General features: G+C 40.6%; 1 protein-coding gene across 1 annotated transcript in view; it reads left to right on the forward strand.

The window, feature by feature from the left end:
- Positions 1-13,285, forward strand: part of LOC119493333 (transmembrane protein 150A-like) — a 16,530-nt gene extending 3,245 nt beyond the window's left edge. Inside the window, exons 2-8 of the mRNA XM_037778527.1 lie at positions 3,574-3,849; positions 4,249-4,296; positions 4,446-4,532; positions 5,065-5,132; positions 8,854-8,981; positions 9,078-9,255; positions 10,227-13,285. Of these exons, the coding sequence (XP_037634455.1) occupies positions 3,785-3,849; positions 4,249-4,296; positions 4,446-4,532; positions 5,065-5,132; positions 8,854-8,981; positions 9,078-9,255; positions 10,227-10,528 (876 nt within the window). The 5' untranslated portion in view covers positions 3,574-3,784 and the 3' untranslated portion in view covers positions 10,529-13,285. The remainder of the gene's footprint in view (positions 1-3,573; positions 3,850-4,248; positions 4,297-4,445; positions 4,533-5,064; positions 5,133-8,853; positions 8,982-9,077; positions 9,256-10,226) is intronic.

A 13,285-nucleotide genomic window follows, 5' to 3' on the forward strand; every position in this document is an offset into this window, starting at 1 on the left:
ACAATTCACGCCAGCTGTACCTCTTTTGCCTGCTGTGGGTCAAAAATGTCAGGTGATTGGCTGTTGTTTTATGTGTGCCCTTAAGTCTGCATGCTTTTATAGTTGCCTTTTATGTCTTCTTCTGGCTGTGATTTGCAAGTTTCACTATCTGGTGTGAACACTGTAACACAACCTCAACTTGAAGTGGGTATTCTGGGTTTTGCTCAGAGCGCCATATTTGACAGTACTTCAAAAGACTTTACAAGCTCTCTACTGCTGACCATATACATTCAGAAGAGGAAACAACTACCACGCACACCAAACCATAGCAGGAAACAGCTACACTTTATTGTTGAGTGCAGGATAGCAGCTTGGATGTTTTAAAAAAAATCTGCGTGTGAACACATTCTTATGTAATCTAGTCTCAGTGTTTGTTTATGGAAATGACCTGAGAAAAGAAGAATACAATTAAAACAAAAGAAATAAACTAGAAACACAGCTGACAGGACAAACTGTACCAATTGTTGACTTGAGTTGCAGATGATGTTGTATGGGGTAACTGGGTAGTTATTTATTTTCTAATACACTCTTACCTCAGTGGTGAACCAAAACCAACACAAGAAAATAATACCCCCTAACTGATCAACACTTTTTTTGATTAATGGGAAAGTCAGAAGATATTCCATCTTGGCTGAAGGTTTTATTTTGGAAAGAAAACCATAGTTACCAGAGCAACCTGTAAAGACCCTGTCAAATGTATTTACCTATTTTAGAGTAAAGTAGGCAGAGAAGACAACAAAAGATTGATAGAAGTGTTTGGCCAGCTACTCCAACAAAGCTGATTAACAAAAGCTGTTGAACTGAGGTCAAATATGATGTTGAGAGCAAATGTCCGTATACTCACTGTGACTCAAGGTCTGTTTGTTTAATGATGTCCATGCAGATTGAGGAGCTTGTATAGCAGATGGGGGTGGTCATTGGGTCGGGTGAGTCATTGTCTTCTTGATGGGGGTATCAATAATAGGCATTCTGTCTAAATTCTGTCCAAATGCTTTAGTCTAATCTTTAACCACACCAAACCCTTTCCTAAATTTGAAATTCAGAGCATATCTATTACCTCCACACGGCTCTCAACATGGCGATGGCTGAGCTGGTGGCTCGCAGCTACCAATGCTAACTGTGCAAACAATGGCAACAGTGCTGATAAACCTAACTTTGTTTACCTGAGGGGGAACCGAAGGGTGGGCGCTACGCTTCTGCAATGATGCTGTTGGGCGGGACGGAGTTATTAGCTATAACTGGCGAATGAGCGCAGTGCAGAGCGGTGGACATGAGCTAGCAAGTAGGGCACGCTCACATGCAGAAATAGGTACACAAGGCCGGACCCGCTATTTAAACAAAGCACAGCGAAGTTTGGATTACAACATGCACAGAGGTAGAGCGACTTCATTCTCTGCTCAGGTAGACTTTACTCCTCTATGTCAAATAGTTGTTTGCTGCTATATTAATGCTCTGAATGTCATATAGAGAACCTTTAAAAACCGACCTATACTCCTGGTGGCTTCTGATAAAACAATCACCTCTGATGGTACTTTGGTGGAAATGGAAAGAAATCAGTTATGTGATTTTAATCCATTTCTTTGAGCGTGATGGAAGGAAACTGGTTCCCTGCCAAAATGGAAATCCCCTGTCAGCCTTAGGGAGGTTCCACTATAAACAATGAGAGAGTCTCTACATTACAACATCACAGTATCACTGACAAGTATACTTTTTACTTGTGTACACATTAACTCTTGTATGTACAACCTCTATAGAAGCATGAACATCATAGTTTAAGACTATGTAAACATAGTCTTTAGGGCAGCAGCTTCATTATCAATTGTTCAGTTGATTATTTTCTCAAATAACGAATTAGTGTTTTGGTGTATAAAATGTCAGGAAATGGTTAAAACTATCATCCCAAATTCCCAGATCCCAAGGTGATTTCTTGAGTTTGTCCAACCGACAGTCCAAAACCCAAATCTATTCAGTTTGCTGTCATAGAAGACTGAGGAAACCAGAAATTTATACACATTTGAGAAATTGGAACCAGATACATTTGGCATTATTTTTTAAGAAATGCCTCAAGACAATTAATAGATCATCAGAATAGTTGGCACTGATTTTGTCTATCGACTAATCGACAAATTGTTGCAGCTCTACTGTAATAGTCTAAAATAATAGAGCAGAACACTCTTTTGAGGTCTGGCTTGGCAGAAGTAAGACTCTTCCTATTTTGTCCAGCCTTGGTGTCTGCAGACTAATAGGAAAAATAGTGAAACATTTTTAAAGAATGACAGGAAGTTAATGGCATCATATGATCTAGTTGATATACTGTCAGCAAGTGATTGATTACCATTACTGTTTAAAAAAACAGATTTTAAACTATCTTTAACAGCAGGGCATCTAAAACTGCTGCAATAAGTGATAAGAAAAAACAAATCACGACATCACTAATTCAAAAGAGAGCAAAGGTTAAAGCCACAGCAGGTTAAAAAGGTCATGTTAAGGTTTCCTGCACCCTGACAATAATCACAAAGTGTCGGATATTATAACCTTTTTTTTTTTAAATATATATAAAATCATGTTTAACACTGCTTTATATGTGAGTTTGACCCTTCTCCTTTTAAGAGCTCCATTTTCATTTGGATTAGTTCAAGACAAGTTCATCTTGTTCACTGTATATTCCCTCTGAGCGAAGGACACACTTGTGACTGTACACCGTGTAAAATGATACGTGTTGTCCCACGCTTCCCTCCACCACAGGGCTGACCTTGGCTGAGTAGTCCTCATTCTCACAATGTTCCACTTTGCCCCGACAGTACCTTTCCCAGCTTCATGTTGCTTTTCATTTCTTTTCAAGAGGTGCTTGTCTTTCTGTCAAACAGTACTTGTGTGATTTAGAGAAAAGTCACCATAAAACAGGGTAGCAAAAACAAATGCATATTTCTGGACCATGTTGTTTAGAGCATGCTTCATCTTTCTAAACCATTTACAGTAAACACCAGGTTTTATTTTCAGCCATTCAGAACCAAAGAGCAAGATTTTTATCTTTATGAATACTATTTCCATGTATGTTTAACAATGATAGAGGGAGAACTTTATGCAAAAAAAGGCTGATATTCTAGTTTGTCCAGTAATAGGTCCTTTCCACTAAATTGAGTCGGCACCAGTTCAACAGTTTGCATTCTTTTATTAGACACAATTTGTGTAACGAGCATATGAGATCCACAGATTTACAGTGATGTGAAAATCCTTCTGCAATGGAGTAGAACATACAGACCACTAAGTAGTAGCTTCCTGTCACGCAGGCACAGAACGTACGTGCATGTCAGCATGTCAGCTGGCTGTCAACTGTAGTCTTTGCTGCGTCTCAAGTACACAAGACGTGAGGCAGTTGTTGCCTCTCGTTCTTTGAAGTCAGCTTTGTATGTCAAAGCAAGATAGACCCAGTTACATTACAGCTGCAGTGTTGCATTTTGAGTGACATACAATTCAGTGGTTGAATGTGTATTTTTCATATATTTAGTCAAACTTTTCCCTCTCTTCCTTCAGGTTGCTGCTGGCTGCAGGGCCCTGTGGAGCAGAAGAGCTGTGCCATTCCCCCTTTTTTCCTCTCATGTCCCCCCCTGTGTGTTTCCCTGTGTGTTAGTGACCCCGCACCCCCACCCACCCCCCACCTGGTCCCTCCTGTCGTGTCGCCACTCCAGCCCGAAGCCCCCATCTCACCCCATGCTTGGGACAAAGCCAGCTCACTGCCAGCCCAATGACTGCCTGGATCGTCCTGCCTGTCAGCCTGTCTGCCTTCTCCATCACAGGAATATGGATAGTGTGAGTTACAGTAACGCTTGCCTGCGTCACATTGAAACATAATGTGTTCACATTCTCATGTGTGCAGATGCAACGAGTACTAATTTATTGGGTTGCGTAACTGGGCATCACAAGCTTTTTACATGATCAAAAATTAAAGATGGAAATTGCAAACGGAAATGTGTTGATGTGCAAATATACTGAGATATCCACACTGTCAATAAATATTTGAGCATATTCACATGCTCCAATGAGCATATTCACAAGCTCCAATGAATATCATTTCCTGCTGAATGACCCTTTTTCTCAAGCCCAGTATAATCATCTCTCTTGATAACAGCTTGTGTCATTAGGGATTAGAACACTGTTTGACCTTTACCATTTCTTGCTTTAAATGATGTTGTGTTCCTTGCCCCGCAGGTATGCCATGGCTGTGATGAATCACCATGTTTGTCCTGTGGAGAACTGGTGAGTGATGTTCCTCTTTTGATCTGAGGAAATAGGGGCGCAAGACTCTTAATATCCCACATTTTATTTTCATTTTTTAAATCTGGACCCAGTCTGATTCCACAGCTACCAGAAGGGAATGAACTGAACTCATTGTGTCACTTCTCCAGGTTTTACAATGTAACATGCACAGAGGAGCTGCCCAGACCAGGCTTCCCCAAGACATGCTGTACCATCCAGGACATCCCCCTCATCAGGTCTGCTATTCTACCTCTCCTCCTCTCTTTGTTTCTGCAGAATACAAAGCAATTTTGTGTCAGCAAAGGCCCCCGAGGCATGAATTAGCACCTTGTTATGTTGTGGCTCTGTGACAGTCATTAACCCACACTTTGCATAAACTGCATTAGTTTAATCTGCAAATAAGCCTCTAACCACGGGCAAGTACAAAAGCACTCTTGTAAAAAGGCAGCATGAGACTGGCAGGCTTTTTTTCAGTGTATGGAAAGGCCTCATCTAAATTTCAGTTGTACTTCTAGATATGATATCAGGGCAAGCTGGTTTACATTCTTTTACATTCTTGTATTAGGAAGCGTAGTTCACATGTGTGCAATCATAGTTTGCATAATTTTATTTGTTCCTATACATTTTGACTGTACATGGCTGTCTGTCTTGGTAAAACATACTGACAGATGGCAAAGGGACTGTGGTCTTGCATATAGTGATACATGTAGGTATAGGTTATTCTCCTACCTTTGATACTGAGAGTTGTTTTGTCTCCATGTGCTACAGTAAATGTGGGTCCTTCCCTCCTGAAAGCTGCCTGTTCAGCTTGATCGGCAACGTTGGAGCCTTCATGGGTAAGGCCTTGTTCTAACTGAATTTAAAACCATACATACACACACAGAGTTATGTCATTAAAAGACATGGTGTGTGCAAGAGTTCTTTCTTAAAAGGAATACTATGACATGTTTTGGAAATATGCCAATTTACTTTTTTGCTGAGAGAAGATTGAATCTAGTCTAATGTCTGTACACTAAATATGAAGCTACTGCCAGGATATGGTTAGCTTAGTTTAAAGACTGGATACAGCTAGCCTGCCTCTGTTTTTCCTACTGTGCCTCCAAAGCTCACTTATAAATAAAGATGTGATTTTATAGGGGGTTATGTTCTGGACTATTTGTTTGCCGGAGGCCGTGACTTCCCAGAGACATGACGTCTCTGTGAGGTTGCCGGGCAACCAGTGGAGACTCCAGGAAGTCACTGCCTGGAGAAAAATATTTTCAGCACATAACTCCCAGTAAAACAACTTACTGTTTTTACTCTTTTAGTTTTGTACAGATTAAACAAACAAGATATAATGTGTTAATTAGTGAGCTTTGAAGGTGTTGGAAGGCGGACACCAGGCTCAATGTTTCCGCTCTTTGTGCCAAGCTAAGCTTACTGTCTCCTGGCTGTAGCTTCATATTCAGTGTACAGACATATGAGAGTGGTATCAATTGTCTCATCTAACTGTCAGCAGGAAAGAGAATAAGGATATTTTTCAAAAATGTGGAATTATTCCTTTAAAAATGATTTCCCCCTGTATAATCCCATGACCGAAAGAAACCCAAAACTAATATGATGTACAAGGGGTATTAAAAGGCAAACAATTCTTTTTTTTTTTAGTGAAGTATCAATTAAATATTCTTTATTTTTTTACTATAATGTAGTAAAATGTTTTCACAAATATGGGCTGATGTACTGTAAAAAAAAATCATTGTTAAATACTGATCAATGTGCAATAATTTAAAATCAGTGATCTGCAATTTAAACTAAGTACACTAAATAAGACTGCTGCCTTCTGCTCTTTAACACAAAAGCAACAAATCAGTAGAGTTGAGGTGAAAAGTGTTTGCTGTCTGTCTCCGCTGTCCGTTATGTGTGTTATATTAATCCTCCATGGTGCCCACAGACGCCAGCCACTAGCCTCCAAGAGATACGGAGGGGCTTGAAATAGCCTGTGCTCTCTAATCAATAATGAATGCAGCTTTCCTTCCACTTCCCCCCTCTGTCCTCCCCTGTATGTGCCCTCCATGGCCTTCCTCCTTTGCTCCTCCTCCATGTCTTGTGTTATCACCACTCAGCTCTGTCCCAATTTTCCCCACTCGGCCTTTAATTGGTCTCCTGCTGCTTTTCTTCTCATATGTAGTTACATTTTTCAGTCTTTTATGTTTCATTGCATTTTTATTTCTACATTTAATTTCTGCCCATCATTCCGTCTATTTTCAGTTCCATTCTCTCTCTCTCTCTCACTAGTGTATGAGCTGCCTGGATGCTTTTGTTTTGACCTTTGACTTCCTTACTGTTGTTGAGCTGTATTTTTACCGTTTTACTGCCTTGGAGGTAGTACTGTAACAGACAGCTACCTGCAGGTTTATAGTTTTCAAACAATGAGGCTAAGTCTGTCAAGACAAGTAACATGACCTCATGCAGCCAGAGATGTCAATAGCTTATAGAACACATCCCATCTGAGACAGCAGAACAAACAAATCAGATAGTCTAACATCAGCAGAATGGGTGCAGGCACATGACAGTCCACCAGCTATAGATAACACTGTTAATAAACAAGAGCATCATGTTTAAAGCATTTTGGAATCTGAAGAAAATATGTACAATACCTTCAAATTTCTGATTTCCCCCATCAGTAAGAAAACTGAAAAATATCTATTTGTTTTCCATTTCAATACCTACAATAATTAAATTTACCAAACCATGATGTTTCAATTTTCCACAGACCCACGGTTTTATATCAAAACTTTTACACAGTATTGTGACTTCTATTCCTCCATGACGGAGGCATTATTTTTTTGGGTTGTCCGCCTGTCCCATTATTGTGAATGCAATATCTAAGGAACGCGTGGAGGTCAAAGGTCAAGGTTACTGTGACCTCACAAAACAGGTTTTTGACCATAACTCAAGAATTCATATGCTAATTAGACATAATCTGACATTTTTTATGACATACTATACTATTACATTTTTATGGCATACTATACTATGAGTATAAAATGTGATAGGGTAGTACATCCGAGATTTCAAAATCAAGTAGGACAAAATGCTAGCATTTCACTTGTTTGATTGGCTTACGCGTTTCGGCACGGAGCGTTCTTCAGAGCGTGTGAAGTATACCAGTTCAGTTCAGTAATATACACAAGGGCAGAGTTAACACACAGCTGGGAGTTGGATCCAGTTATTTAGGAACCAATCACTTTTCTTCTTTTCTCATGGCTCTAGATACAGGGACCAATCTCAGCCATAGCCTATAGTTAAATCTGATCCTAACTCCATTCTATACAATGTTGAGCGCCTCAAAACACTGTTCCATATTACGACCATACACTAGATGGCAGGAAGGGAACACTTCAATAAACCTCATTCATTTTTTTAATCATAGGCTGGTCTTACAGATGATCCTATATCATTAAGTGTTCAGTGGTCACTTTCATAGTCTGTAGGTTGCAAAAGACTACAAACAGTCCTAACCTAAAAAGCATTTTAAGCTGAAATCATCATTAAGTCCATTTGGTGTCAAAGTGTTCAGTGTGTTTGTCCAAAACATTTCCCTCTGGGCCAGTTTCTTTAAAATACCATCTCCTCTAGTAGGCATCATAACTTTTTCAATCCCACAGAATTTTAAGGAAGAGGATGAACCGTGGTTTGCATAATCCATATTGCCTGTGCGGACTGCAGCTGTGCTTGGATATTCATTGTTAGAGGGGTCGTTTGGTTTGTCCGACATATGCTTAACCACAGGGACAGTAACATGTAAATCACGTGTTGATTTACAATTCATGAATTCCCGGATGAGAGCCATCCTCCCGGTGTGGGGATGATTGAACGATTTTGTGTTTGTTGTATTCTTGCAGCAGGCACAGTTACCACAGCGATACACGCCAGTTGGCGTCAGCCATGTGGTCTTGTTTTGGATATATACACTGAACACTATGACACCAAATGGACTTAATGATGATTTCAGCTTAAAATGTTTTTTAAGGTTAGGACTGTTTGTAGTCTTTTGCAACCTACAGACTACGAAGGTGACCACTGACTACTTGATGATACAGCATCATCCGTAAGACCAGCCTGAAATCCAAAATGAATGAGATTTACTCAAGTGTTCCCTTACTGCCATCTAGTGTATGGTCTTAATAGTGAACCAATCATGGCTCAACATTGTAAAGAATGGGGTTTGGATCAGATTTAACCAGAGGCTATGCCTGAGATTGGTCCCTATATCTAGAGCCAAGTGAAAAGAAAAGTGATTGGTTCCTAAATAATTGGATCCAACTCCCAGCTGTGTCTTAACTCTGCCCTCTCCGTCTATACGTCCCTTTCTTTTGAACGTGATATCTCAGGAACGTCTGGAGGGAATTTCCTCAAATTTGGCACAAACGTCCACTTGGACTCAAGGATGAACTGATTTAGATTTTGGTGGTCAAAGGTCAAGGTCACTGTGACCTTATGTCCTTATTGGCGACAATTCTAGTTTCTATTTTGTGTCATGGATGCAGTGTAAACGTCTCCCCCTGTTTTCTGCAGTGGTGATGGTGTGCCTTCTGCGCTACGCCCAGGTGATCGAACATAGCCACCGATGTTGGGTCAACACCAGTGCTCTGGTGTCCGGCTGCACCAACGCTGTGGGTCTGGTAATGGTGGGCAACTTCCAGGTAAATATGAATAAACTTCATTCAAATTTGTTTTACCTTTTGCTTACTTTTTGGAAGTGGAAACAACCCTTCTAACTGTATGGTTCCTTTTGTCAGGTTGATCACGCCAAATCACTACACTATGTGGGTGCAGGTGTTGCATTTCCAGCAGGGCTGCTGTTTGTGTGCCTGCAGTGTGTGCTCACCTACCGGGTGGCTGTGACCGCCCTCGACTACTGGATGGCCCACTTCAGAGTGGCTCTGGCACTGGGAGCCATGGTCTCTCTCGTCCTCAGTATCCTTTACTTAACATCCCCCTTGTTGTGCAGATACAGTAGTTACGTACTGTATGTTATATGTAACACTAATTTTGATACATATTTTTGATGTCTTTTAAGTACATCATATAACTTTTGATCACCCTTCACTAATTGACCTTTTTCACGAGGGTCCTGATATTGTTGGTCTTCCCACACTGGAATCACTTATTGGGCTGAGCCTTCGTAAACATCATTGGTTACAACCCGATTAAACATATTTTTCTTCATATCAAAAATGGTATAGATCAACATGAAGGAACTCAGTCTAATCAGGTGGTGTTCATGCCGATTAAAACATTGGAGAGACATCTTGTTTTCTTCTTCACTCCACTAGCCTTGAGACACTACTGCGCAGATGTTTGTCCTTCAACTTTGAGACAGGACAGCAAGGCCGCGATAACATCTGTCTGGGCTCATCCCCCCCTCCTGCCCTCTTTGTTTAACAATGGTGACGCTGATGCCTTCACTTTCTATGGCGGCCTCTCTTCCCTGCCTGACTCTCTATGGCGTCCAGGGTTTTTTCTTCACCACTCATTATTGTCACCCTTTACTCCTGTCTGACTTCTCCTCTTCTGTTTGGTGACGGGGTTGAGAACCATTCAGGTTCATGCAAATTATCTGATAACTAATAACAGTCTCTCCTAGGTTAATACTGCATTCACTGACTGGTATCCTATTTTTTTAAACCCATCTGTTTAATGGAGCTGCAAAGCCAATTTCGATTTAACCCTAATCATATAATGATTTCACATCTGGCACCCTGAGGTTAAGCTCCTTGTCATATATCTTATCTCATTATATCATGGATTTGGCTCAGACTCATGACATTTTTATTCTCTCCTCCCTGTGCCACAGTAGATTCAGTGAAATAGGAAAAGGGGCTCTATTTGTTTTGCTCCCACATGTACCAGAGTTGTTTGTCCTCCTTAACTCGCCCTCCTCCCAGGCGGCATCTTCTTCATCCATGAAAGCTTCATCCTGCAGCACGCTGCAGCCATCTGCGAGTGGGTTTTCACGGTGGACATCCTGGTCTTCTACGGCACATTCACCTACGAGTTTGGCACCGTCACCAGCGAGACCCTGATGGTGGGCCTGCAGCAGAGTCACCACCTCGGCTCAGGGGTTATGATGGGCACCAGGGCACGGGGCTCGACACTGGGTGGGGCGACTAAGGGCCTCAAGTCCCCCGGGGGAAGCAGCACATCCACACATCTCAACTGTACACCGGAGAGCATAGCCATGTTGTAGCTCTGCGTTGCTGCCCAAAGGTCTGAAATGTCACTGCAGAGGTGCTTCATGGGCGCTCACAGGAAGGCAAGATGACAGAGGCAGCTTGTGGAGGAGGAGCGGACGTCCTGATATCTTTAACCGTTGAACCAACACCAGGTTATCCCATCTGTAATGCTGTACTATCTTCTATTTTTCTTTTTTTTCATGTTGGTGCGAGCCACTACAGTCAAATGTCCTGTAGCGATGTTGAAAGGAGGCTGAATGTGTGGAGCCAGTTTGAGTACTGGAACCATGAATGTTTTTCAAGATGAGCTGTTGATTTGGGCAATTCTTCACTGGAGTCGGTTGTTTCCCGAATGACACTTTTGTCCTCTTTTTCTTTTTTTATAACTGTGCATCACTGGTGTGCCCACAAAGTTTTTCTCCCCTGCCCAGACACTACGTCATGAACTACCCGATGCTTTGCGTGGCCCACCTGTTTTGGCCTTTTGCTTATCTCTGCACGGCACACTACTTGAATGAGAGAATAACAACTTATGTTTGAGTTTTTGAATTTGCGTAGTAAGTACAAAAATATTGAATGTTTGAGAAGTGAATAGTTAACAGTTATGTATGTTTTACAGGCTGTAAGCATATGGCCTTTTAAAATCAATCAATCAAGCATAAATTATCTGTCAAATGATTGGCAAAAAATCATCCATTTCACTCGACAATTTCAGTTGGTCGCACAGATGATTTTGAATGCAAATTTTGATGGTATTTTTTATTATTTTACAAACTATGTATACATGTATCTTGAGCCACTATCATTCTTGAGATCATAATCCGTGTAGTTGACATGCGAGTGCAGGATGGCTGCGTAAAAAACAACTGTGCTGCTCTGTTGTCACGACTAGGACTGTGTGCATCTCAATCACTTTTAACCCCGAATCTCTGAAATCATCTCCCTTGATGTCATTCCATTATCGTCCCACATGTTGCATGATATGATTTCTTTGTGACATTTCATGCAACCTTTTTATTTCATTGACTGTCATGTCCGGTGCAATAATTGCCATCAATCGTCTGATAGATTCCGCTCCGCTGGAGTGAATAATGCCTTTTTCAGTGTGTTGGAATTGAACACAGGGCTTTTTCTTTCTTTCTGTTTTTTTTGTTTTTTTTAAATGACACCAAGACATTTAAAGTGACCTACATCTTATAGTAAAACAAGTGGATGTGTGAAGGTAGAACTATAATCCAACTAACACATTTACAGAAAAATGTAGCTCTTTCCCACACGCTGATCTGATTCCAGGCTGGACCCTTGGAAGCCTGATTGAGTTTTGAGAATAGGTTTTCTGTTAAATCTGAAGCGATGTCAAGCCTTCTCAGTCGTTATAGTGGGAAGTTTTGTTCACAGGAGCTAACTGAGAGGTGAATATGATACTTGTAGACCTTGTGCCATTAACCTCATGGCGTCACAATGGTGTCAATACAGTGTTACAAACAGATACAGGTTGTAGACTGAAATGAAAGTATGTTATATATTAAGGTTGTGTATGATTTCCTGTTGCCAATTTCTCTTAAATTGATATTTACAGTTGAATTAGCTTAACACCAGACTGCCACAAACTACCACTGCTCAAACTAAAGCTGACTAATGCCACCCAATTTAGGTTACACTCAGTAAGTTTTTGTTTAAGTGAGGGGAGCTAATTTCTCTGTGAGCCGTTTGAGAAGTATGTTTCATAACACACAGTATTCTGCCCTCTGTGTAGTGTTGATGCATTTTTAACTGTCTAACCACTGGATGCCAGCAATACACATTTTTAAAAAGGTCACATCACCTACCTCTTTTATCTTTTTGTGGGTTTGATGTTCTGAAGCAAAAGCTAGAGATCCAACATGTTTTCCATCTCACAATGGTTTGAGGTCGAAAAAAAGTATTTAATATGATGGTGGCTCAGCAATCCACAGCTCGATCGACAAAGTCCTAACAAGTGTCAGCATTTGACAGGACAGTGGATCCGCTGTTAGACGAGCTACGTAATCATATGTCAGGTCAGTTTTCTTTATTTACTTTTTGTGCAACTTATTTTATTCTCATTCTTTCTGGGACTACAGCAATCCTGTCTTGTTCTGCAAATCTTGCCAAAAAAAGACTGGAGTTTTGATTGGTTTTCTGTGTGTCAGCAGTAGGTGTATGCATTGGTACGAGTGCACTGTTTTAGCCTTATCCCTCATACTGTGCCAGGGGAACATGTTCTTTTTTTAATCTTGTGTTCAGCTGTAGCCTATTTCACCAAACTGTAACTAAGTCACACGTTGTGACTACAAATGGCAGCTTGTATGAGCCCTCACATCAGGGTTGGATTTATTCTGTAACAGCATCTATTCCATAATGCCATCTTCCACAGGCCAAAATCTAACGGTGGATTTTACAACTTTTTTTCTTTTTTTTTTGTCCAAATGTACACTCCAGTAAGCTGTCATATGGTATCTTTGTTGGTGGCAGAATCCTGTATTACAAAGAGCTGCCTGACCTGTACATGTCTTGAACTCTTGCAACAGCAACACAGAAACAATGTCTCTACAAATGTATTAGTCATATTTCCTTGATTCGAAGAATATGTAAAAGATATATGGTCAGAGAAATCCCAGATAACAAGTCAACACAGATTATTTTGGTTCCTTTTATAAATTATGTAAATATGTATGATTTGTCTATCATTTAGGTATTTTCATTTGAAAGAGATTTATATTCAAATATGAAATAAAAATGATAAATTATTA

The sequence above is a fragment of the Sebastes umbrosus genome, chromosome 8 (assembly GCF_015220745.1).
Source record: "Sebastes umbrosus isolate fSebUmb1 chromosome 8, fSebUmb1.pri, whole genome shotgun sequence".
In the NCBI taxonomy this organism is placed as follows: domain Eukaryota; kingdom Metazoa; phylum Chordata; class Actinopteri; order Perciformes; family Sebastidae; genus Sebastes; species Sebastes umbrosus.